Source organism: Cervus elaphus, chromosome 1 (assembly GCF_910594005.1).
Source record: "Cervus elaphus chromosome 1, mCerEla1.1, whole genome shotgun sequence".
Classification (NCBI taxonomy): domain Eukaryota; kingdom Metazoa; phylum Chordata; class Mammalia; order Artiodactyla; family Cervidae; genus Cervus; species Cervus elaphus.
In genome coordinates, this window is record NC_057815.1 from 90,478,762 (window position 1) to 90,505,016 (window position 26,255).

A 26,255-nucleotide genomic window follows, 5' to 3' on the forward strand; every position below is an offset into this window, starting at 1 on the left:
CCCTGCATGGAGCTCAGGCTGTCGGGAGCCTGGAAGCAGGGAATCCCATTAGAGCCTCGGGTTTAGCACTGGTTTTGGAAACAGATGAATCTATAGGCGGTGAGGCCTTCCCTGGTGGCTCAGACGGTAAAGAATCCATCTGCAGTGCAGGAGACCCGGGTTCGATCCTTGGGTCCAGAAGATCCCCTGGAGAAGGGAATGGCTACCCACTCCAGTATTCTTGCCTGGAGAATCCCGTGGACAGAGGAGCCTGGCGGGCTACAGTCCATGGGGTTGCAATAGAGTCGGTTATGACTGAGTGATTTTCGCTTTTACTTCATAGCCCTTGAGGAGGAACTAAATGTTCTTGACTCTAAAGGCTAAACTGCTATTATTTTGTCCCGTTTGGCTGCTTCTCTTCTGCATTTTCTCACTTCTCTGGTTGAACGTATCCTGTTTCTGGCTGTGTTGGGTCTTATTGCTGGGTGTAGGGCTTTCTCTAGTTGCCGCGATCGGGGGCTGCTCTCCTGTGGTGGAACCTGGGCCCTCGGGTGTAGGGGCTTCAGTGGTTGGAGCCCCCAGGCTCTATAGTCGTGATGTATGGGTTGAGTTGCTCCATGGCATGTGGGATCTTCCCAGACCAGGGACGGAACTGTATCCCCTGCCTTGGCAGGGGGATTCTTATCCCCTGGACCACCATGGAAGTCCCTAAGTTTATTCTTCGGCTAAAATTTTTCTGCAGACAAGAGGCAGGCAGAGGATCTGGTCAGGGGTAGGGGGAGGTCTGTCCTGGGAAGGGCCCAGAGGGTCCTGCTTGGTTACCATGGGAAATAAAAATCAAGTGATCACCAGGGCTCTTATAATGTGTAAAGCTGAAGTGAGAAAAGCGATTTATAGAACTGTAAGAAGATAATTCCAGGAAGCAGTTAGGTAAGTACATAAGAAGATAAGAAAACACTACAGTGATGTAAGGGTGGGGTTATAACTTTTAAAAAAATGTATTTATTTTTGGCTGTGCTGGTCATTGCTCTGAGGACTCTTCTCTAGGTGCGGTGAGCGGGGCCTGCTCTCTAGCTGCAGGGAGCAGGCTTCTCATCACAGCGGCCTCTCCTGGTGCAGAGGCCAGGCTCTAGGCCCAGGGGGCTCAGTGTTGAGGTTCCCGGGCTCTAGAGCACAGGCTCCGTAGTTGTGACACAGGCTTAGTTGCTCCGTGGCCTGTGGGACCTTCCCAGACCAGGGATCGAACCCATGTCTTCTGCATTGGCAGGCAGATTCTGTACCACTGAGCCTCCAGAGAGGCCCCCAATGGTGGGGGGTTATGAGTGGCTTTTATTTTTACTTTTCTAAATTTTATAATTTTCCCCACTGACTGTGGAGTTCTTGTTGAGACTAATTTAACACTTTAGCATGTTTCTTCTTGACTCAGAAAAGTAAGCTAAAACATATTTCAAGATATAGTTGTCCAAATTTACCAAGTTCTTCAAAATGAGTGTGAACCCAAGGCTTTTTTGAGTACCCCCAGTTGCAAGGAGTTTGTTAAAAAGTGAAAGTTAAATTTCTGGTATTAGATTCTGAGCTAAGCTGGAGGAAACAGGGGCCCACCTTCTTGCTCAGGGTTGAGTGTGTGTCTGCCAGGGTGGAGGGCCTGGTTGGCACCTGGGGGGCAGGGGGAGGAGGCAGGGAGAAAAGAGGGTTAGCCCTGCTCCTCAAAGTTCTTCCAGCTCTCCCACCCTGTCTGGGCTTCCACGGCTCCCTTCCTGGATGGTCCCTGGGCCCTCAGAAGAAAAACAGGAGGGCCTAGGCATCACCCTATAAATGCTCTCCTGTGGTGTGTGTGCTCAGTCATTGTGTTCAACTCTTTGCCGCTCTGTCCACGAAATTGCTATTTCCTACACCAGGGGATCTTCCCGACCTACGGATGAAACTCATGCCTCCCTCATCTTCTCCATTAAGCAAGGTGAATTCTTTACCATGGAGCCACCTGGAAAGCTCCCTTATAAACTGTTCAGTTCAGTTGCTTTGCCGTGTCCGACTCTTTGTGACCCCATGGACTGCAGCACGCCAGGCCTCCCTGTCCATCACCAACTCTCAGAGGTTGCTCAAACTCATGTCCATTGAGTCAGTGATGCCATCCAACCATCTTATCCTCTGTTGTGCCCTTTTCCTCCTGCCTTCAGTCTTTCCCAGCATCTGCTGCTGCTGCTAAGTTGCTTCAGTCATGTCCAACTCTGTGCGACCCCATAGATGGCAGCCCACCAGGCTTCTCCATTCCTGGGATTCTCCAGGCAAGAACACTGGAGTGGGTTGCCATTTCCTTCTCCAATGCATACATGCATGCTAAGTCGCTTCAGTCGTGTCCGACTCTCTGCGACCCTATGGACAGCAGCCCACCAGGTTCCTCTGTCCCCGGGATTCTCCAGGCAAGAATACTGGAGTTGGGTTGCCATTTCCTTCTCTGCTCAGCATCTGTAGATACAGCTTAATTCACTTTCTTGCAGGCAGGTGAGGCCCGGCAGCGATTTTGCATGTTGCCATTAGATGGCGCCAAAGGACTGTGCTGAGAAAGCAATTCAGGTTGTCAGATGGCAATGGAGGAAAACAGGTTTGTGAAAAAGAGACTCAGAGAGCTGGCTTTGAAGTGAGCACGGGTCATATCGTCCCCGAGGGTGTACAGGCAGCTACCACCTTGGTGGGAGGTAGGGCTGGAGGTGGAAGAGCTGGAGCCAGAGCCAGGAATTCTTTGGTGCTCAGTAGCCGTCAGCACTCTACTGGGAGCGTGGACAGGGCCCGAGGTGCAGGAGCAGAAACCCTGAGGATCGGGTCTGAACTGGTTCATGGGTCCCTTCCAGGCGAGTGCGGATTCCTCGCCGCAGCACTTCTTCCTAGTGGAGAGCAGCACCGGGAGCAAGAGCGGCTGCAGTGGGCTCCGTGTGGGTGGGGTGCGAACAGGGGGTACTGAGAACCAGTCAGAGCCCCAGGCGGTTTTCAGTCTCTCTGTCTGCGCTGTTCCCAGGAGTAAGCAAGCATACGTGAACCATCTTCACAAGTGAAGTCATGCTTCTCACGAGTGAAGTATTAGTTTCCTTCAGCCCTCCTGTAAGTCTCTGATTTTAAAACCAGCTAAGGGGACTCTTTACAGCATCGGACCTTGCTACTATCACCAGTCCCATCCACAGCTGGGTATTGTTTTTGCTTTGGCTCCATCCCTGAATTCTTTCTGGAGTTATTTCGCCACTGATCTCCAGTAGCATATTGGGTACCTACTGACCTGGGGAGTTCCTCTTTCAGTGTCCTGTCATTTTGCCTTCTCATACTGTTCATGGGGTTCTCAAGGCAAGAGTACTGAAGTGGTTTGGACGTGAGTTTGAGTCAACTCCGGGAGTTGGTGATGGACAGGGAGGCCTGGTGTGCAGCGGTTCATGGCCATAAAGAGTCGGACACCACTGAGCGACTGAACTGAACTGAAGGGGACTCTTGTAACAGGGAAGAGCAAAACCCAGTTCCACGTAGGATCTGTTTCTTTGACTTTAGCCTTTGTTTTCCATTGCTTTGTTATTATAGTCAGTAACATGATGTTGTCTATAGCTGTTTAGTTTAGTTCAGTTCAGTCACTCAGTTGTGTCCCACTCTTTGTGACCCCATGGACTGCAGCACGCCAGGCCTCCCTGTCCATTACCAACTCCCGGAGCCTCCTCAAACTCATGTCCATCGAGTCGGTGATGCCATCCAACCATCTCATCCTCTGTTGTTCCCTTCTCTTCCTGCCTTCAATCTTTCCCAGCATCAGGGTCTTTTCCAGTGAGTCAGTTCTTTGCATCAGGTGGCCAAAATATTGGAGTTTCAGCTTCAGCATCAGTCGTTCCAATGAATATTCAGGACTGATTTCCTTTAGGATGGACTAGTCTATAGCTGTAAGCATATATAATGGCCTGCCTCTGGGAATCTGCCCCTCTGCCAGAATGTCAAACTAAAGTGCCTTTGTTCAGCTCTCAGGGAGACCTTCTGACCCTGCCCACCTGCGGATGGCGGCAGGAAAGAGGAAATTAATATATTCCACCCCTCCCCCACTCCATATTGGCCAAGTCAAGAGATGTTTTGCAAGATTTATTCCCTCTTTGGGCTTCCCAGGTGGTGCTATTGGTAAAGAACCTGCCTGCCAGTGGAGGAGATATAAAGAGTTGCAGGTTCAATCCCTGGGCCAGGAAGATCCCCTGGAGAAGGAAATGGCAAACCACTCCAGTGTTTTTGCCTGGAGAATCCCTTGGATAGAGGAGCCTGGTGGGCTACAGTCCATGGGATGGCAAAGAGTTTTTTAGTGACTAAACAACAATGGCCTTTTCACTTCCGGCCCTCCTCCTCCCCTCTCTGTTCTATAAAAGAAACTGGCACCCAGACCCCATAAGATGTACTCTACAGCACTAGCCTGCCATCAGATACCGGGCATCAACACCTCCTGTCTTGATTATTGGCCTGTCTTGCAGCAAGCAGACTGAGCTTTGATTTGGAAACAGTCTTCCCAGTGTCAGACCCTGGGGCTGGGGCACCCAGTAGAAATAGTAACAGACTTTATTTTCTTGGGCTCCAAAGTCACTGTGGACAGTGGCTGCAAGCCATGAAATTAAAAGACGCCTGCTCCTTGGAAGAAAAGCTGTGACAAACCTAGACTGTGTGTTAAAAAGCAGAGACATTACTTTGCCGACAAAGGTCCATATGGTCAAGTGCTCTTTCTAGGAGTCATGTACAGATGTGAGAGTTGGACCATAAAGAAGGCTGAGTGCTGAAGAATTGATGCTTTTGGACTGTGGGGCCGGAGAAGATTTTTGAGAGTCCCTTGGACCTCAAGGAGATCAAACAAGTCCATCCTAAAGGGAATCTACTCTGAATATTCATTGGAAGGACTGATGCTGAGGCTGAAGCTCCAGTACTTCGGCCACCTGATGCAAAGAGCTGATTCATTGGAAAAGACCCTGATGCTGGGAAAGACTGAGGGCAGGAGGAGAAGGGGACACCGAGGATGAGATGGTTGGATCGCATCACTGACTTGGATGAGTCAGAGTTTGAACGAACTCTGGGAAATTGTGAAGGACAGGGAAGCCTGGCGTGCTGCAGCTCATGGGGTCTCAAAGAGTTGGAGACAACTTAGTGACTGAACAACAGCTTCACTCCAGGGAGGATCTGTGACCTCCTCTGTGACAGCCCCCTCCTCTTCTGTGTGTTCTCCGCCAAGGCGTGGGTTCTGAGCTGACCACGTCATCTCACCCCCAACTCATTATCAACCTCTCTTTACAGTCTGGTAATTATTATTAATATTCCCTTGTGAAATCTGTGACAAGGTTGGTTGAAAATTTTGGTAGCCAAAGAAGAGATTTGGTGAAAGGAAGATACAGTTTAACTGGATCTTACTTTCTAGTATCTTTTGGTCTTTATCTTTCAATGATGACCAAAGATAGATTTCATCAATATGTGGTTTGTCAAGGGACATAATTTAAAAACAAATAACAGTTATTGATGATGATGATAAAAAAAGAAAAGGAACACAGAAGTTGATGTTCTGAGAAGAGATGGTATCCATCATTATGTAAGAGATAAAGGACCTTGGCTATTAAGGCAGAGGTGGCCTTGAGCCATTAGTTGGGTAAATAAATGATGTGATTTAATTTGTGAAATGAAAAATGGTGAAATAGATTGAATGGTGAGGTTTCACCAGATGGTGAAGTAGACTGAATGAGCTAGCTAAACTAACTGGTTTTATAAGAAATAACTCCCAGATCTCAATGGTTTAATACCTATGTCACAGTGAGGCTTGCACTGTTCAAGGACATAGACTGCTACAGGCTTCACCAGCTTTAACCCAAGCTTGTCGAGGTCATCCAGGGGTCACTGTCCAGCTGGCAGATGAGGAAGAAAACACGGGAGACAGTGCGAGGGGGGATTCTATGGGCCAGGTCTGTAAGTGACATGTACCACTTTGGTCCACCTTCCGTCGGTGGGGGAACATTTGACCGGGTGCCCTGGAGGAAGGGAGCTGTGGGTCCTGGTGAGCACGGGCGTCCTGTGCCACATTGGTGAGACCAGTGGGTGAAGTGCTCAGCTCAGCGCCTGGCACCTCGCAGGGGTAAGAGCCTCCTGTCTGGGGAAGAGGTAGATGGGAAAGAAATGGCTTCTGTTCTGCATCAGCATGGCAACCCAGCTGCTGCTAAACGTATGGTTCTGTGGACCTAATGGGGATGCTGGCAGATGCTGTGTCCTGATTGAGGTCCACAGTGCGCTTACAGGTGTCGGGAACTGTGACCTCATTAGTGACTTGCACATTTAGTGGGGATGTGCTCTTGAAGCTTCCAACCATGCCTTTAATTACTTACCTGAAGCTCCTGGGGATCTCAAGGAGGGAAAGAAACTTCTCAGTTCTGAAGAACCCCCAAGGGATGGCATTAATTTGCCCCCTTGCAAACTTTTCCTAACTCTTTGCCTTAGCTCCTGAGGGCATAATTAATTGCCTAGAGTTGTCATCATGCCAGAAAACCCTAGTGTGGCCTCCAGAAAGTGGAGGAGTAACTGATCACTGTATTCACAGGACGGAAAACTAATTGGCTCTTTCTCTTCCCTTGATGATCCTTGTAGCAGCAGAGAACTTTTTCTATTAAATGCGAAGAGGCTAATATCTGAGTTGTGGAGTGTTAGTGGAAACCGCTGAGAATACATGGATTGATCAACAGTTTTCTGTTTTACATTTACATTGTATTACACATACACATATTATAGTACATATGTATTACACATATTTTTCAACTTTCAAAAAAGTTTCGTAATACATTTTGGAGCTCTTTCAATATCAGTGTATGCTCACCTGTATTAGGTAGGCCTCGTTGCCATAGCAAAATATCAGATAGGTGGCTTAAGCAACAGGAATGTAATTCTCATAGTTCTGAGGCCAGCAGCTCAAGATCAAGGTGCTGGTGGATCCCCTGGTAAGGACATGCCTCCCGGCTTGCAGAGTCTGCCTTCCGGCTGTGTCCTGACATGGCACATGGAGAGAAAGAGAGCAGGAGAGAGAGAATGGGTTCTTCTGCTGATTCCATCATCAAGGTTCTACCCTCAGTACCTCCTCTGACTCTAGTTACTTCCCAAAGACTCCATCTCAAGTACCATCACATTAAGGGTTAGAACTTCAACACATGAATTTTTGGCAGACACAATTAGTCCATGGGCTTCCCTCATAGCTCAGATGGTAAAGAATCTGCCTGCAATGCAGGAGACCCAGGTTTGAGTCCTGGTTTGGGAAGATCCTGTGGAGAAGGAAATGGCAACCCACTCCAGTGTTCTTGCCTGGAGAATCCCATGGATGGAGGAGCCTGGTGGGCTGCAGTCCATGGGGTCACAAGAGTCAGACACGATTTAGCGACGAAAGCACCACCACCAATTCGTCCGTAGAAGCATTCTTTTTTTCTATTTTTTATTTTATTTTTAATTTTAGCTTTGTTGAGGGATTGACAAATGAAATCGTAAGGTAATTAAAGTATACATGGTGGTGATTTCATATATATATATATATATATATATATATATATATATATATATATAAATAAATAAATATATATAAAAGGCTAGTGATGATACATCCGTCACTCTGCAAACTCACATATTTATTTTTTTGGTGAGAATATTTAAGGTCTACTCTTTTAGTGAATTTCAATTACACAATATGGTGTTGTCAACTATAGTCACCAGGCTATACATTAAGTCCTCTGACCTTATTCATCTTACAGCTGAGAGCTTGTACCCTCTCACCAACTTTCCCTATTTCCCCCAGTGCCTGGAAACTACGTTTCTACTCTGTGTTTCTGAGTTTGACCTTTTATTTTAGATTCTATATATTAACCTCTTTATTACTATATCATGATGTACTTTTTCTCTTGTTGTGTTATTATTATTTTTAAAATTTGTTTGTTTATTTGGCTGTGACAGGTCTTAGTTGCAACATGCAGGATCTTCGTTGCGTCGTGGGATGGTTCCTTGTGGCACGTGGATTTTCTAGTCGTGGCTGGAAGAGTGCGGGGGCTCAGAGTGTGGGGGCTCAGTGGTTGAAGTGTGTGGGTTTATTTGCTGGGCAGCATGCTGGGTCTTAGTTCCCTGACCAGGGATCGAACATGAGTCCCGTGCATTGGAAGGCAGATCCGGAAGAACTGGGCCACCAGGGAAGTTCCTCTTGTTACATTCTTTGAAAGTTGATTTTTTTTTCTGATATAAGAGCGGCAACTCCTGTTCTCTTTTGGTTTCCATTGCATGGAATATCTTTTTCCATTCCTTCACTTTCACTTTATGCCTTAAAGTTGAAGGGGTATAGGCATCATATAGTTGGGTCTTATCTTTTTAATTCACTGAGACACTCTATGTCTTTTGATTGGAGAATTTTATTCATTCACATTTAATGTAATTATTAATTGGTATGGACTTACTATTGCCATTTTTATTTAATTGTTTTCCAGCTGTTTTATAATTCCTTTGTTTCTTTCTTCCTCTTGGTTTCTTCCTTTGTGATTCCTAAGCCTAGATTCCTTTCTCTTTTTCATCTTTTGGGTATCTACTGTAGCTTTTTGCTTTGTTTACCTTAAGGCTTACATGAAACATATTTATAATAGTCTATTTTAAGCTGATGACAACTTAAGTTCGAATGCATACTGAAGCTTCACATTTTTAGTACCCCAAACATTTATGTTTTTGACATCACAATTTATGTCTTTTTACTATGTGTGTCTGTTAACAAACTATTGTAGTTATAGTTATTTTTAATACTTTTATTTTTAGCTATCATACTAGAGTTATAAGTGATTTACTCATCACTGTTACAGCATTGGAGTATTTTGAATTTAGCTATATATTTAACTTTATCAGTGAGATTTATATTTTCATATGTTTTGCTGTTACTAATTAGAGTCCTTTCACTTTAGTTGAAGAATTTCCTTTAACATGTCTTATAGGACTGGTCTAATGGTGATCAATTCCTTTAACGTTTGCTTGTTTGAAAAACTCTTGATCTCTCCTTCATTTCTGGAAGACAACTTTCCTGGGTAGAGTATTCTTGGGAGCATTTTTTTCCCCCTTAGCACATTGTTGCCTTATGGCCTACAGAGCTTCTGCTGAAAAATCTGTTGATAGTATTATGGGGGTTTCCTTTTACATAGAAGTTGTTTTTCTCTTATTGCTTTTAAAGACTGTCTCCTTGTCGTTAACTTTGCCAGTTGAATGATAATATGTCTTGGTGTGAGTCTCTTTGTACTCATCTTATGTAACTTCCTGGGCTTCTTGGATCTGGATATCTGTTTCTTTCTCCAGGTCAGGGAAATTTTCAGCCATCATTTCTTTTTCGTAAATTTAAAAATTGTTTATTTATTTATTGGCTATTCAGGACCTGGGTGTTCATTGGAAGGGCTGCTGTTGAAGCTGAAACTCCAATACTTTGGCCTCCTGATGCAAAGAGCTGACTCATTTGAAAATACCCTGATGCTGGGAAAGATTGAGGGCAGGAGGAGAAGGGGACTACAGAGGATGAGATAGTTGGATGGCATCACTGACTCAATGGACATGGGTTTGGGTGGACTCTGGGAGTTGCTGATGGACAGGGAGGCCCAGCGTGATGTGGTTCATGGGGCCGCAAAGAATTGGACACGACTGAGCTACTGAACTGAACTGAACTGAACTGAACAGAACTGAACAGGACCTCAATGGATTGGATAGTATATTGTCATGGGGGAGGGCAATATGCTTTACTCAGTCTACTGAGTAAAGCTGAAAATGCTAATCTTTTCCAGAAACATCTTCATGGGCACACCCAGAAATAATGTTTAACCAGATATTTGGCATCATGTGGTGCAGTCAAGTTGACACATACAATTAATCATGATAGACATCTACTGAGACTCAGTATTATCTGCATCCAGGCAGTGCCAGAGGAAAGAGTGTGGAGCGCGTTCACGGGAGGCTTCCTGTGGTCAGGGCTGAAAGTGGTCCACGTCACTCCTCACCTTCTACTGGAGAGATTCTGTTTACATTCACTCCTGACTACAGCAGTGGTCAGCAATGTGTGCTGCGGGAGGGAAGAGCAGATTAATGAGAGATGTTTCCTGTTGATTTATGAGATACTACATAGTATGTGTAGTGACTTCTCATTCTCCTTTGCGGCTTTGGGCTCATCTTGGCTCGTCGGAATCTCAGCCATCTCCTCCAGGTGGCCTCTGTGTCAGGCTGTTGGTCTTGTAGCCCCTGTAGTAGGGTTATCTCCTCATCGAAGCTCCCAGAGAAGATCCCCCAGCTTCCAGCCACCTCTCACCTCCTTCATGGGACTAGCAGGAACCCCTATATTTTCATACTGCCTGAAACATCTATACATTTAAATTTTTATTTTGCTGTACTTTATGCTTATCCATGTACCAAAGATTTCCTAATTTCATTATTTAAAGTTTCAGTATATTTTGATATTTGTATATAATGTTTAACCACTAAAAATAAGGTTTGTGAAGGTGTGACTTTCAAAATAGATGATTAAGTAGCTCACAAAACCTATCTCTAAGAAGCAACAACGAAGCTGGATAAGTTCGTCACAAATAGTGATTTGAAACCCCTGGATATTGACCAGAAGCATACAACAAACTGGGAAGTGCTTATCCAGGAAAATTTACCCAACCTTGGAAAGAAGAGCAGGAATCTTTGGGCGTTTTATTTTGAGGCTGTCCCTATCCACTCACCTACTAGTTACATGGTTTAGACGTTCTTTTGGGGGAGAACATCAGTCTGTAAGGACAGGTATCTACACTTCTAGAGAGGGTTGACTCTATTTATTTGGAGCAGAGTGAAGAAAATTTCATGTCCAGGGTCATTGTTGAAAGTGATAGTGATCTCAGTGACTAGAAATCAGAGACACCCAATATTGCATCTCTCCTGAGGTCTTGAGACTTTTTTGAGGCAAGCGACAGTTTGGCAGAGAAATGAAAAATGTGACAGGAAGATCTGGGGAGTTATATCTCTTCTCAGTTTTCTTTGTATTTATTACAGTAGAAAAACTCACTGAAGCAGTCCATGAAGGTCACTGCGGGGGACCATGAAGGTCACTGTGGAGGACCATGAAGGGTGCTGCGGAGGACCATGAAGGTCGCTGCGGGGGACCATGAAGGTCACTGCGGGGGACCCACACTGCACAGTGAATCAGAGTGGAGGGTGGTGCTGGAGCACAGAGGGCTTCAGGAGTCCACCCCAAGGGCTCGCATCGTCTGCTCTCAACCTCATCTGGTCTGTGGTTTATGTTCTCTATAAAGGAAATTAGTCATAGTTCTGTGGGATGCTGTCAGTTCAATCATTATCTCATCTGAATCCTAAAATGTTAGCTACTACTATGCTCTTGATATAAGGTAGTGGAAAAAAGGGAGGATAGCATACAACAATTACTACGTGCATACACACAAAAATTAGCATACAACAACTGCTATGGTTCCTGCTTCTGTAGCCAGTCAATAGGCATCAACCGGCCCATAGCCTGTACTGCCCTTAGACACAGGCATGCGGGATCCCTACACGAGGTGCTATGCCCCAGGAGGTCAGCTTTTCAGAGCACCTTTCTTGAAATTTTAAAACTCTCCATTTAGTGCTCAAAGGAAACCAGGTTTACTTCCTTATCCCTCAGGAGATTTTATATCTCCTGAAAGATAAACAACCTCACTACTCAGAACTGTTCAAACTTCTTGGGTTTCAGTGATGAGAGGTTGAAGGTGCTAGGCCATCATGTAAAAATCATGCGCTGTTTATTGCATTGCTACTTCAAGATTTAACCTGTACATGTTAATTTGTTCTGGCTATTGTTTAAACAAGTTAGTAAACCTGCTCAGAAAGTAGAACTCTCTTCTCTTCAAGACATGCAAAATGAATTTAAATTATTTTAATATTTGCATATATTTCCCCCTTTTACTGTAAACCTATGTCAATGGTTGAACTCCCTAGGCAACATCTCTCAGGTTGAGTGTGTGTGTAAACATTTATCGGGAAGTGCTCTCAGTATTAACTTCTGTATAACAATGAAGAGGGCAGAATTGGGTAGAGGGGGAAGTCAAACCATGATACAGTGACAAAAAGATCTGGGAGTGTCCCCCAAGGAGCTTTAGAGCTGGGATGGCCCTTTGGAGTTGTCTCAAATTGAGGCAGGAGGTCCAGGTCTTCTCACCATTACCTTGACCATTCTTGTATGCTGTCTGCTGCAGACGAGGGTGTGATTCTGGTGCTGCCCTGGGGGATGGCAGTGTCTGGAGAGGAATTAGGAGTCAGACAGTAGCAGCCATCCCTCTGGGCAGCTGAGGGAATGAAGGGGCCTGTGGGTGGCTCACCACAGCATCCACTAAAGCCCCTTTCCTTGACTCAGGTAGTCCAGCAGCGAGCAGTGTTTTTAAACATTCTGAATCCAGCATCGCTTGTACTGTAGCATCCACAGAAACAATTCCCATCAATGAACTGTTTAAAGAAAGCTATGTGAGAGAAACTTCTTCACCTCAAATTAAATTCTTAAAACGTAAGTTGCCTAGGTGTCTGGAGTTGCCAAGTTAATGGTAAGAACAGTAACGTCCACAAATGCAGCTCCTATCATGGAAAAATTGCTTTCACCTGCAGTTCTGTCTCATTTGATTCTCTATATAACCCTGGGAAGTGGTTGGAAGAGCAGCGTCAATCCATTTAACAAGTTGAGAAACATGCAAGGGAAAGGAGAGTGAAATCCACTTCAGCATTTGGTTTTGGTATCATCCCTTTATTAGTAAACCTAGACAGTGTATTAAAAAGCAGAGACATTACTTTGCCCACAAAGGTCCGTCTAGTCAAAGCTATGGTTTTTCAGTAGTCATGTGTGGATGTGAGAGTTGGAACATAAAGAAAGCTGAGTGCCAAAGAATTGATGCTTTTGAACTGTGGTGTTGGAGAAGACTCTTGAGAGTCCCTTGGACTGCAAGGAGATCAAACCAGTCAATCTTAAGGGAAATCAGTGCTGAATATTCATTGGAAGGACTGATGCTGAAGCTGAAGCTCCAATACATTGTCCACCTGACACGAAAAACTGACTCATTTGAAAAGACCCTGATGCCGGGAAAGATTGAAGGTGGGAAGAAAAGAGGGTGACAGAGGATGAGATGGTTGCATGGCATCACAGACTCGATGGACATGAGTCTGAGCAAGCTCTGGGGATTGGTGGTGGACAGGGAAGCCTGGTGTGCTGCAGTCCATGGGGTCACAAAGAGTCAGACATGACTGAATGACTGAACTGATATACCTGACATCAGTTCAGTTCAGTTCAATCACTCAGTCGTGTCTGACTCTCTGCGACCCCATGGACTGCAGCACACCAGGCTTCCCTGTCTATCACCAACTCCCCGAGCTTGCTCAAACCTGACATACCCGACATATCTCATGACTTAGAGGCATTGCTCAGAGACAACAAAACTATCTGCTATGAAACAGACTACATTTGACGTCAGAATTCTCTGTACAAATGTTTAATCCACTCAGGGCTCCCAGTTGGGAATATCTCTTATCAGATATTTGAATATCGCTAAAGTCAAACCACTAGTGACTAGTAAGGTAGGTCCTCCAAACTAGGTCTTTAGACTTCAAATCCAAGACTCTTTATATTGGATTAATATTAAATTGCTTATTTGTATAATGAGATTAAGGGCTGATTACTGACTATTCTCAGCAACCATTTTTGGAAACTGGTACAACTGAGGCTGTCCCAGTACACTGAACTTCCTATCAGGGCCTCTCCTATTTCTGCGCAACAGCCTCTTGATCCATAGTCTCTTCATGGCATTTTTCACCTCCATGTTTCTCAGGGTGTAGACCAGAGGGTTCAACATGGGTGTGACGATGGTGTAAAATACAGCCACTATCTTGTCTTCAGGGAAAGTGGTGGAAGGTCTCAGGTACATGAAGAGGCAGGGGACGAAAAGCAAGATGACCACAATGAAATGGGAAGCACATGTGGAGAGGGCCTTGCGCCTCCCCTCTGATGAGTGGGTCTTGAAAGAAAGCAAGATGACAGTGTAAGAACCGACAGGAATGACGAAGGAGCTCAGTGAAATCATGCCACTGTTGGCCACCACCACGAGCCCCACCACGTACGTGTCTGTGCAAGCCAGCTTCAGTAAAGGGTGGACATCACAGAAGAAGTGGTCGATCAGGTTGGGGCCACAGAAGGGCAGTTGTACGGTGAGCATGGTCTGGACAAAAGTATGCAGAAACCCTCCTTGCCAGCAGGACACCAGCAAGAGGGAGCAGAACTTCCAGTCCATGAAGGTCAAATAGTGCAGAGGCTTACAGATGGCCACGTGCCTGTCATAGGCCATCACTGTGAGGATAAAGATTTCTGTACAGCCAAACAGGCGCGAGAAAAGGAGCTGGAGCATACAGCCGACAAAAGAGATTCTTGTGTCCTTGACTTAAATGTCAATAATCAGCTTGGGAGCCGTGACAGAGGAATAGCAGATGTCAACAAAGGATAGGAAGCTGAGGAAGAAGTACATCAGACAGCTGAGGTTTGGGCTCCTTAGAACAGTCATTATAATGAAAAAATTTCCTGTCATGAGGATTATGTAAAAGAGTAGGAACAAAATGAAGCATAGTTGCTGTACTTCCTTATTTTGGGAAAGACCCATGAGGATAAATTCAGTAACATTATTTCCCATGAAACATGGAAGTTTACAAGAGAGAAATGCTTTGTGTTTTACCTGTTGGAAAAAGGATAAAGGACAATTAGATTGGGGCACATGATATAACATTATTGTTTTTATTTTTTAGCAGTTACTCACAAAGTTCCTCCCTTAAAGGTTTTGGTTTCATTATACTCTGTTTCTTAAAATTACGTGAGACTAAGGGTGGGACAGAGGGAGCAAGAGGAGAGAAAAGAAAAACTGATGGCCTTTAAATATATTTAGGCATGGAGTCTAGGTTCTCCACTTGTCAGTTGTCTGAATCATAGTTGCTTGAGAATTTAAATTATATCTTCTTTTTACATCAAGTTTCCAAGTGATAAAGTCCACTCTTCTATTTCAGGATGCTATTTCCCTATGTTGCAGTTGGTATATGGAATGTGAAGTGAAGTGAAAGTCGCTCAGTCGTGTCTGACTCTTTGCAACCCCATGGACTATATAGTCCATGGAATTCTCTAGGCCAGAATACTGGAGTGGGTAGACTCTTTCTTCTCCAGGGGATCTTCCCAGCCCAGGGATTGAACTCCTGTATTGCAGGTGAATTCTTTACCAGCTGAGCCACAAGGGAAATATGGAATCTATGTAAATACACACACATTTGTGATCATAAGTATTGATACATGTCTTCAAATGTACAACTTTGAGCCACACCTGGGATGTAACGAGCCTTCTGTGTAGCTCTTTGGCCTCCCAAATTACTATTGTCTTTATCACATTCAGTTTAGTTCAGTTGTTCAGTCATGTCCGACTCTTTGCAACCCCATGGACTGCAGCACACCAGGCTTCCCTGTCCATCACCAACTCCCAGAGCTTGTTCAAACTCATGTCCATCGAGTTAGTGATGCCATCCAACCATCTCATCCTCTGTCGTCCCCTTCTCCTCCTGCCTTCAATCTTTTCCAGCATCAAGGTCTTTTCCAATGACTCAGCTCATCACATCAGGTGGCTAAAGTATTGGAGTTTCAGCTTCAGTGAATATTCCAATGAATATTCAGGACTGATTTCCTTTAGGATGAACTGGTTGGATCTCCTTGCTGTCCAAAGGACTCTCAAGAGTCTTCTCCAACGCCACAGATCAAAAACATCAATTCTTCAGTCCTCAGCTTTCTTTATGGTCCAACTCTCACATCCATACATGACTACTGGAAAAACAACAGCTTTGACTAGACGGACCTTTGTGAGCAAAGTAATGTCTCTGCTTTTTAATATGCTGTCTAGGTTGGTCATAACTTTCCTTCCAAGCAGTAAGCGTCTTTTAATTGCATGGCTGCAATCACCATCTGCAGTGATTTTGGAGCCCAAGAAAATAAAGTCTGTCACTGTTTCCATTGTTTCTGCATCTATTTGCCATAAAGTGATGGGACTGGATGCCATCATCATCAGTTTTTTGAATGCTGAGTTTTAAGCTGGCCAGTTTTTTGAATGATGAGTTTTATCACGTTAGATTATTATATTATTCTGGGACTTCACTTTTTGTCTCTTCTCATCTGTTTAGAAGTTTGAGAAAGTGCATAGAGGCTTCACAAAATGGAAATACCATTTGCAAGATACTCAAACCTTCAGATTTTACTTGACATTGTTACAGGATTGGGGAGGTACCAGTTCTCAATTAGGTTAGTAGTGCCTCTGACAATGACCAACTGTGAGATCTGGGGTAAGTTATTTGTCTTCACTGAGACCTAATTTCTTTGGTCAAAGGATTGACTCTAGAGGGTCAGTCCCTCTAGAGAACACCAGGGCTTTCTCCAGTTAATGTTATATCATGAAATGTATGGTTATCTCTCCAATACAAAGAATCACTGTCATTGAATATGATTTCTTTCTTTTATTGTTTTTGTGTCCCTTTGAACCAAAGATGTATAAAGGTGGGGACAATGTGTATTTATTTTTGTGTTGGTTTATTAGTTTGGCAAGTCATTTAAGCTTTTTTAAACTTCATCTTTTTTTTTTTTTTAAACTTCATCTTTCAAATGGAAAGCTACTGACTACTTCAGAGAATTATTTCAAGTACCAAACCTAGTCCAGCATATGGGAAGTGCTCACTGAATTATGCCTTTTGAGTTTCCAACTTGATTTCTAGTACTTACATTTTGTTATGAAACTTTTCAAATATACACAGAATAGAGATAATGCGTGCTCGTATACTTGTTGTTGTTTAGCCACTAGGTCATGTCTGACTCTTTGTAACCCCATGAACTGCAGCACCCCAGGCTTCCCTGTTCTTCAGTATCTCTCAGAGCTTGTTCAATCTCATGCCCACTGAGTCAGTGGTGCTATCTAACCATCTCATTACTCAGATTAAAAAATTATTATTATTATTTTTTTACCACTTTTACCACAATAATTCTGTGGTAAAATTATTTTAACTACACTTGCTTCACGGATCTCTCTTTTTCCTTACTTTTTTGTTCCAAATTATTTTAGTGGAAATCTGTCATCATGTCATTTCAACTTCAGTATCCATGTCTCTGAAATTAAGGCATTAAAAAAAATAAGCATGAGGCCTTAATCACATCTAATAATATTACCAGTAGTTTCCCGGTATCTGGTCTGCTGTAGCCATGTTTTCTTCCCTCCTCTCCTTACAGTAATTAGTTGAGCACCTACTTTGCCTCTGTGTGGAATAGGGTCACTCACGAGTACTGAATACCTGCTGTGTGGACAGTGTGATTAAAAAACTGAACTTTCAATTTTATTTAAATTTAATTTGTAAAAGTAAAGTGATATAAAATGTTTGACATCATAAAAATTTGTGTAATTGAGTTAAACAAGATTTTAATATTACAAAAATCAGTTCAGTTTAGTTCGGTCACTCAGTCATGTCCGACTCTTTGCAACCCCATGGACTGCAGCACACCAGGCCTCCCTGTCCATCACCAAGTCCCAGAGCTTACTCAAACTCATGTCCATTGAGTCGGTGATGCCATCCAACCATCTCATCCTCTGTAATCCCCTTCTCCTCCTGCCTTCAATCTTTCCCAGCATCAGGATCTTCTCCAATGAGTAAGTTCTTAGCATCAGGTGGCCAAAGTATTGGAGTTTCAGCTTTAGCATCAGTCCTTCCAATAAATACTCAGGACTGATTTCTTTTAAGATGGACTGGTTGGATCTCCTTGCAGTCCAAAGGACTCTCAAGAGTCTTCTCCAACACCACAGTTCAAAAGCATCAATTCTTTGGTGCTCAGCTTTCTTTATGGTTTAACTCTCACATCCATACATGACTATTGGAAAAACCATAGCTTTGACTAGACAGACCTTTGTGAGCAAAGTAATGTCTCTGCTTTTTAATATGCTTTCTAGGTTGGTCATAACTTTCCTTCCAAGGAGTAAGCGTCTTTTAATTGCATGGCTGCAATCGCCATCTGCAGTGATTTTGAAGCCCAAGAAAATGAAGTCTGTCACTGTTTCCATTGTTTCCCCATCTATTTGCCATGAAGGGATGGGACCGGATGCCATGATCTCAGCTTTTTGAATGTTGATTTTTAAGCCAGCTTTTTCACTCTCTTCTTTCACTTTTATCAAGAGGCTCTTTAGTTCTTCTTCAATTTCTGCCGTAAGAGTGGTGTCATCTGCATATCTGAGGTTATTGAATTTCTCCCGGTAATCTTGATTCCAGCTTATGTTTCATCCAGTCCAGCATTTTGCATGATGTGCTCTGCATAGAAGTTAAATAAGCAGGGTGACAATATACAGCCTTGACGTACTCCTTTCCCAATTTGGAACCAGTCTGTTGTTCCATGTCCGGTTCTAACTGCTGTTTCTTCACCTGCATACATGTTTCTCAGGAGACAGGTGAGATGGCCTGGTATTCCCATCTCTTTTCCACATTTTGTTGTGATCCACACAGTCAAAGGCTTTGGCATAGTCAATAAATTAGAAGTAGATGTTTTTCTGAAACTCTCTTGCTTTTTGTATGATCCAGTGGATGTTGGTAATTTGATTTCTGGTTCCTCTGACTTTTCTAAATCCAGCTTGAACATCTGGAAGTTATCAGTTCATGTCCGGTTGAAGCCTCGCTTGGAGAATTTTGAGTATTACTTTGCTAACGTTGTGTTATGAGTGCAATTATGTGGTAGTTTGAACATCCTTTGTCATTGCCTTTCTTAGGGATTAGAATGAAAACTTAATCTTTTTCAGTCCTGTGCCCACTGCTAAGTTTTCCAAATTTGCTGCCATATTGAGTGCAGCACTTTAAAAGCATCATCTTTGAGAACTTGAAATAGCTCAGCTGGAATTCCATCACCTCCAATAGCTTTGTGATATTATTGATTCTTCCTAAGGCCCACTTGACTTTGCACTTCAGGTTGTCTGGATCTAGGTGAGTGACACCATCGTGGTTATCTGGGTCATTAAGATCTTTTTTGTATAGTTCTTCTGTGTATTCTTGCCACTTTTTCTTAATATCTTCTGCTTCTGTTAGGTCTATACCATTTCTGTCCTTTATTGAGCCCATCTTTGCATGAAATTGTCCCTTGGCATCTCTAATTTTCTTGAAGAGATCTCTAGTCTTTCCTATTCTATTGGTTTCCTCTGTTTTTTGCGTTGATCACTAAAGAAGGCTTTCTTTTCTCTCCTTGCTATTCTTTGGAACTCTGCATTTAGATGGGTATATCTTTCCTCTTCTCCTTTGTCTTTCACTTCTTTTCTTTTGTCAGCTATTTGTAAGGCCTCCTCAGACAACCATTTTGCCTTTTTGCATTTCTTTTTCTTAGGGATGGTCTTGATCACTTCCTCCTATACAATGTCACGAACTTTGGCCATAGTTCTTCAGGCACTCTATCAAATTACAAAAATAAATTCTACCTATTTCTTTTACTTTTATTACATGGTTACAAAAGTATTTAAAATGACAATGTGGCTTGTATTCTGTTTCTTTACCACAGTACTGTACTGAGGATTAGGCTCTGGTCTCAGTGTATGACCATATCTAATTTAGTTGTTGTAATACTCTGAAGTATGTAGAACTAATGATAGGTTTGCTGCTGCTGCAGCTGCTAAGTCACTTCAGTTGTGTCCAACTCTGTGCGACCCCATAGACGGCAGCCCACCAGGCTCCGTCGTCCCTGGGATTCTCCAGGCAAGAACACTGGAGTGGGTTGCCATTTCCTTCTCCAATGCATGAAAGTGAAAATAGGTTTGAGGTCTTCTTAATAGGAAGGTTCATATTTTTTAAAGGCCAATGGAAATTTTACATTTAAGTGATATAATGTAGCACAGGCTAAGACAATATTTTATAACAATTGAATCTTTGTTCTACCAATGACCAGCTATGACTGTGGATAAACTTAGTTTTCCTTACTGGGTTTTATTTCTTATGTGAATAATGGGACTAGTTCTACATATTCCACAGTGTTGCTACAATTAAATTAGATATTATGGTCACGTTTGAGGGCTTCTTGGGCTTCCCTGGTAGCCAACTTAGTAAAGAATCCACCTGCAATGCAGAAGACCCCAGTTTGATTCCTGGGTCGGGAAGATCTGCCTGAGAAGGAATAGGCAGCCCACTCCAGTATTCTTGGGCTTCCCTGGTGGCTCAGCTGGTAAAGAATCTGCCTGCATGTATATTATCAAGGGTGAAACAGATCACCAGCCCAGGCTGGATGCATGAGACAAGTGCTTGGGCTTGGTGCAGTGGGAAGACCCAGAGGAATCGGGTGGAGAGGGAGATGGGAGGGGGGATCGGGATGGGGAATACGTGTAAATTCATGGCTGATTCATGTCAATGTATGACAAAAACCACTACAATATTGTAAGTAATTACAATTTATTAGCCTCCAACTAATAAAAATAAATGAAAAAAAAAAAAAGAATCTGCCTGCAATGTGGGAGACCTGGGTTTGATCCCTGGGTTGGGAAGATCCCCTGGAGAAGGGAACTGTTACCCACCCCAGTATTCTTATGTGGAGAATTCCATGGACCCCATGTCCATGGGGTCTCAAAGAGTCAGACACGACTGGGCGACTTTCACTTTTGAGGTCTTCTTTATTCTTCTAGGGTCTCTGGGAGAGAACTGCCACTTTAATTAACTTAAATAAAGTGTAATTAACCAGGACGGACACCAGTACTCTGTGATGAGTTAGTGGAGTCCTGATATCTGTGCCCTCGGTAGACCCACCGGCTTATAACTAGACAGTCGTTTTGACTGTAGGACAGGCACAGTCTTAGAAAAGGGTTCTGATCATGGAGAAGCATATTCAAGCTCTCCCATTATCCTGCCAGAGTCTGGGACTCAGCAAGATCCTTTTACCCATCTTCCCTCCCCACACTGTTACCTGCCATGTGGTGCTGCAACTAGGTGTGGATTTTTCCACATATGCCAGAAGCTTTCAATCCGTAGCTGAATGTGGATCAAGGCAAAATCTAACGGATGAGACTTTAGGCTTCTCCAAATGCTAAATTCCACTGCCTGACTGGATGCTCAATGCCTGAGAAAATTTATCATCACACTTGTCCTGAAAGAGGTGGCTTTCCAAAAGTCTGGTGTAGATGCATTTTTGACCCCTTTAGGTATCTTCTGTTTATTTTGACCTTAATATATAAAACCATCATCTTTGAGATTACTTGGTGTCTCCTGAAAAATAGTCCCTCATTTATTCCTTAGAATTGCTGCCTTGGTCACAAAGCAAGGTCATTTGTTTTGATGCCTAGAGCAAAGCTAAGTTTTTACATTGTTAAGATCTTGGCAGGTTTTCAGTAAACAGGAAGGACAGAGGATAAATATAGAATACAAATATGTGACTGAGAACATTCCAAAGTTAACTTACTTTCTCTCCGAGATCCAGAGTTGCTCGTCACCTCAGTGTAAATTTGGTCAAGAGTCCCGGTTTAGGGCTCTTTCAAATCCAAATGCTATGGCTTGAGAAGGAGAAGGAAAAGCCGCTTTTTACCTAGAGAATGCGGTGCTGTCACTATCCTGAGTAATGAGCTCCCTTGAGCCTTCCAAGCTGCTTTCCCTGTTGAAAATTCTCACTAAAGATACACAAAACTTTCCCCACTGCATTGGTCAATGTGAGAACCCTCTTGGGAGATGACTGCTTTTTATGGTCCCTGGGTGTGGATCACCATGGATACCCATCCTTTAGTTTAACTATAATGGATTCCATTGGTTAAATACTATGTGTTCTGCATTATTATAAACACTTTATAGGCATTGCATGGTTTCTTGTTTTGTGTTTAGGGCCTCAGTTGAACTGAATTGATGTAATCAGGATTGTGGTTTTGAGGCCCTCAATCATCATTGTTCCATGCACAACCTGTTCAGTATTATTTTAATAAGTAAATACCTGTAAGCCATAATGTAATCCAAGTGTTGAGCGTTATCAATAACTTAAGTCTGCATGCTTATTCTCTAGCCTATCCCATCATCTATCCTTGAACTCCAAGGAGTAGCTTTATTTTAAAATCTGTGTCTTTCACTGTTTTGATTTAGAATATTTTAAGATTGAATGCTGTTTCTTGACTATCATGCCATTTTGATAGTTTTGTAAAAGGCCCCTACTTTTTTTTTTTTTTCATTTTTAGGTTAGTTATCTTTTGTTATTGATCTGTAGAAGTCCTTTTTATATAATTTGGATTTTACCAGACACTGAATCCTTTGGTGCCTTCATCTTGGACTTTCCAGCCTTCAGATCTGTAAAATTTCTGTTGTTTATAACTTACCCAGTCTTACAGGGCAGGAAACTGAAGCTATAAGCCTGGATGAGGAGGATAGGAGGCATGTGGGAAAAGCACAAACCCTCAAACAGACCCCCCTCTCTTATAGAACAAAATAAAAAACAAAACAGGTGGACAGGCATAGCAAAGCAGAAACAGAGTCATAGATGCAGAGAACAAACCGATGGTTGCCTGAGGGGAGCGGTGCGGAGAAAAAGGAGATAGGTGAGGGAGATGGAGTGCAAGCTTCCACTTCCTCTTTGTTAACATTTCCTTCATGTATTTAGGTGCTTCTCTGTTGGGTGCATATATATTTATAATTTCATATCTCCTTGGATTAACCTCTCATCATTGTGCATTTTCCTTTTTTGTCTCTTATCACAGTCTTTAACAGCATATTTTGTCTGATATAAGCATTGCTATATGCCTTTTCTTTTGATTCCATTTTCAGAGAATATTTTTTTTCCATTCCCTCACTTTCAGTCTGTGTGTCTGTAGATCTGAAGTGAATCTCCTATAAGCAGCCTGTATATTAATCTTGCTTTTTCTATTTACTTAACCACTTTATGCCTTTAGATTGAAGCATTCAGTCCATTTATATTAAAGTAATTATTGATAGTTATGTACTTATTACCATTTTGTTAATTGTCTTGTGGTTGTTTTTATAGATATTTTTCATTCCTTTTTCTTTCTTTTGTGCTCTTATGATTTGATGACTATAGTGTTAGGTTTGAATTACATTATCTTTTTAAGTGTATGTCTATTATAGATTTTTGGTTTGTGTTTACCATGAGATTATATATAATGGTATACATATAAAAACCTAGTTGCTTCAGTTGTGTCCAGCTCTTTGTGACCCCGTAAACTGTAGCCCACCAGGCTTCTCAATCTATGGGGATTCTCCAGGCAAGAATACTGGAGTGGGTTGCCATGTCCTCCTCCAGTGGGTCTTCCCAACCCAGGGATCGAACCCAGGTCTTCCACAGTGCAGGTGGATTCTTTACCATCTGAGCCACCAGGGAAGCCCAAGAATCCTGGAGTGGGCAGCCTGTCCCTTCTCTGGGGATCTTTCCTATCCAGGAATTGAGCCAGGGTCTCCTGCATTGCAGGCTGATTCTTTACCAGCTGAACTACCAGAGAAGCCCCATATACACACTAAGAACCTTTTTTACAGCACAGGGAACTCTACTCAATATTCCCATAGGCTAGATGGGAAAAGCATTTAAAAAACAAACAAAAAACCCTAAAATGAGTGGCTACATGTACATGTACAACTCATTTACTTTGCTGTTGAAACTAACACAGCAATGTAAATCAACTATATTCCAATAAAAGTTTAAAAAAAAGAAGTGTCAATCTGTACACTAAAAAAAAAAAAAAAGAGAAAATTTGCCCTGTAGGACTGCTGTGACTAAGAGATAATGGTTACAAAATGTCTGATATAACACCTGGTACATGGTAGGTACTCAATAAATGGCAATTATTATTATTATTTTGATCATGATCATCATCATTGCTTGTGTGGTATTTAAGTCTAAGTGACCTTGAAGCATAGGTGGTTAGAGTGAGAAGGGACACAAAAGAAAATCTAGTCCGATTCTGTCATTTTATGTCTGTAGAACTGCAACCCATAGAGATGAAGGAACTTGCCTGAAGTCATCCGATTTGTAGTCCCTTCCCCTGGGCCAGACCTCTTTTCTCCCTTCAGACTCATACTCCCATGGTAGCTCAGAAAGTTGGGGCAAAAACCCTCCTAATGTCGTGTTTTTAGTTTCTCTCTCTCAGAGCATAATTACTGGATGTTTGTTAACTTCTCGAAGTTCTCTAAATTAATTGACGCACATTTTGAACTTTTTCTTAACTCCGTTTCTTGGAAAAGTTTCACACGAGAGACAAAAAGCCACCGGGAAATTTGGTCCCTTGATCACAGCATGTGGCTCAACTTATTTTAAATAGTTCAAGCATCTCCATAGTGAAACCATCTTTGGTTTTCTAGAGAGCGAGTAGGTTTCCTAAACCAACAGCAGGACCCAAAGCTTACTGGTTAGCTGTTTTTGGTAGCTATTTTCCTGTTTCTAAATAGTTGATCGAAAGATTGGCTATGGACCAATTTCCTAAATCTTTCCCTTTGTGATTTATCCACATCACCATAGGCTGTTCATTTTCTAAAAGATCACAGGGCTGTGGGGTTTTGTCATATGGTAGCAAAATTGATACTGCTAGTTGGCAACAGCAATCACAAAATCAAAATCACTAGAGATAATCCCAGTATTTCAGAAATAGTGCCTCAGCAACCTGACCAAAAAATAGCTGTGTGACTTTTAGAAGTCAGTTAAACTCTCTGGCCCTCCGTTGCTTCATGGGTAAATCGAGAAGGTTGAGTTAACAGTCTGCAGATTTCTTTTCAGCTCTAAAATTTCTTCAGTCTCACCTGGCGTCTTGGCTGAGATGAAGTGGATTAACTCACTAGGGGCCTTCAGTGCAGAGAAAAAAGCCCAGTGGAAGGGTTTTGCTGTGAAGAGAATCTTCTCTCCTCAGCCTGGGACATCTGTTTGAGTGAAGAGTTCTTGCAACAGAAGGAGAAATATTTCCCATGCCTAAGGAGAAAATCCTTCATGTTCAACTCTGTGCTCTAATATTGAACATTACCCATACCGGGTGGGTAATGGTGTTCCTGGAGGATTTCACAGGTTGATGGAATGTGAGAGGCTCCGAATCCCTGTGTGATCTGAGGTGAGTCACTCTTCCTCTCTGGATCTTGGTTTCTCCTTCTATAAAAAGGAGAGGCCTGGACAGGATGTTTCCTAAAGGTTTTTTTTTTTGGCTTTTACATTCTGGGAGTCCATGAAATACCACTTGGAGGTATAAAGTGGGAAGGAGTCTCTCGTGATGTAATTTGAGCTTATAGCAATAAGTCTTCAGGCTCTCTATCACTTTATTATCGTGTCCTTATTAGATTTCTCTCACTGGGACTCTATGCTCATTCTTGTGTGTGTGTTCAGCTGTGTCTGACTCTTGGCTGTGGCCAGCCAGGCTCCTCTGTCCATGGGATTATCCCGGCACAAATACTGCAGTGGGTTACAGTTTCCTTCTAGGGATCTTCCTGACACAGGGATCGAACCCAAGGCTCTGGTGTCTCCTGCATTGGCAGGCAGATTCTTTACCACTGAGCCACCTGGGAAGCCCCAAAGTTACAGGAGAAAATTCTAGTTAGGGTCTAGACCACCATTTACCTACCTAGGTTTTTACAGGCAACCCACGGATCATTTTGTAATCCTTAATTCCACAGTAAGGGTTTTATCTGGAGAAATGATAGAGGACAGAAAAGGTAATTAGTTATGGACTGTCTTTCTCTTGCGCTAGTGGAAAAGAGAAGCCAGAGAGAAATGTAAATAAATACCAGGAAGTCTGAGCTAATAATAGCTCCTATTGATTGAGAACTTCCTATTTGCCAGGCAACCCTCTTAAATGCTTTATATATTTTATCTCATATCTAATTCATGCAGCAAACATTTCACATATGAATTGTTGCCCCATTCTAAGAAAATGAGAAAACCTGTTCCCAAGGACACATGATATGTGGTGACAGAGTTAAGAATTGGCTGCCAGCTGCAATACTTGCTCTTATAACCACTTCTCTAGGCTGTTCTGGGAGGAGAGTGAAAGTCAGCTCAACTAGGTGTCCTTACTGTATTTTGTTTCCCTCTGTCCAGCAATCCATGAACCTGAAACTGTTCCCTCCACCAAAAGATCATAATGGCATAGATTCAAACTATCAAAAAGGAAATATCAAGTCAAACCTTATAACAAGAAGTTGATCACTTTTAGCTGTAGTTTACTGACAGTTCTATGCTATGCCATGACATTACATGTTGGTCAAGACCCTGG

General features: G+C 42.8%; 2 protein-coding genes across 2 annotated transcripts in view; one reads left to right on the forward strand and one right to left on the reverse strand.

Moving 5' to 3' along the window:
• Positions 1 to 26,255, forward strand: part of LOC122707050 (olfactory receptor 4B1) — a 43,892-nt gene that overhangs the window by 936 nt on the left and 16,701 nt on the right. The gene's annotated exons all lie outside the window — the stretch shown is intronic.
• Positions 705 to 14,690, reverse strand: LOC122681484 (olfactory receptor 4S2-like). Its single transcript, XM_043883676.1, is given in 6 exon segments — positions 705 to 715; positions 1,582 to 1,635; positions 2,665 to 2,861; positions 11,042 to 11,150; positions 12,194 to 12,266; positions 13,746 to 14,690. Coding segments are annotated over 6 exon segments (1,389 nt in total).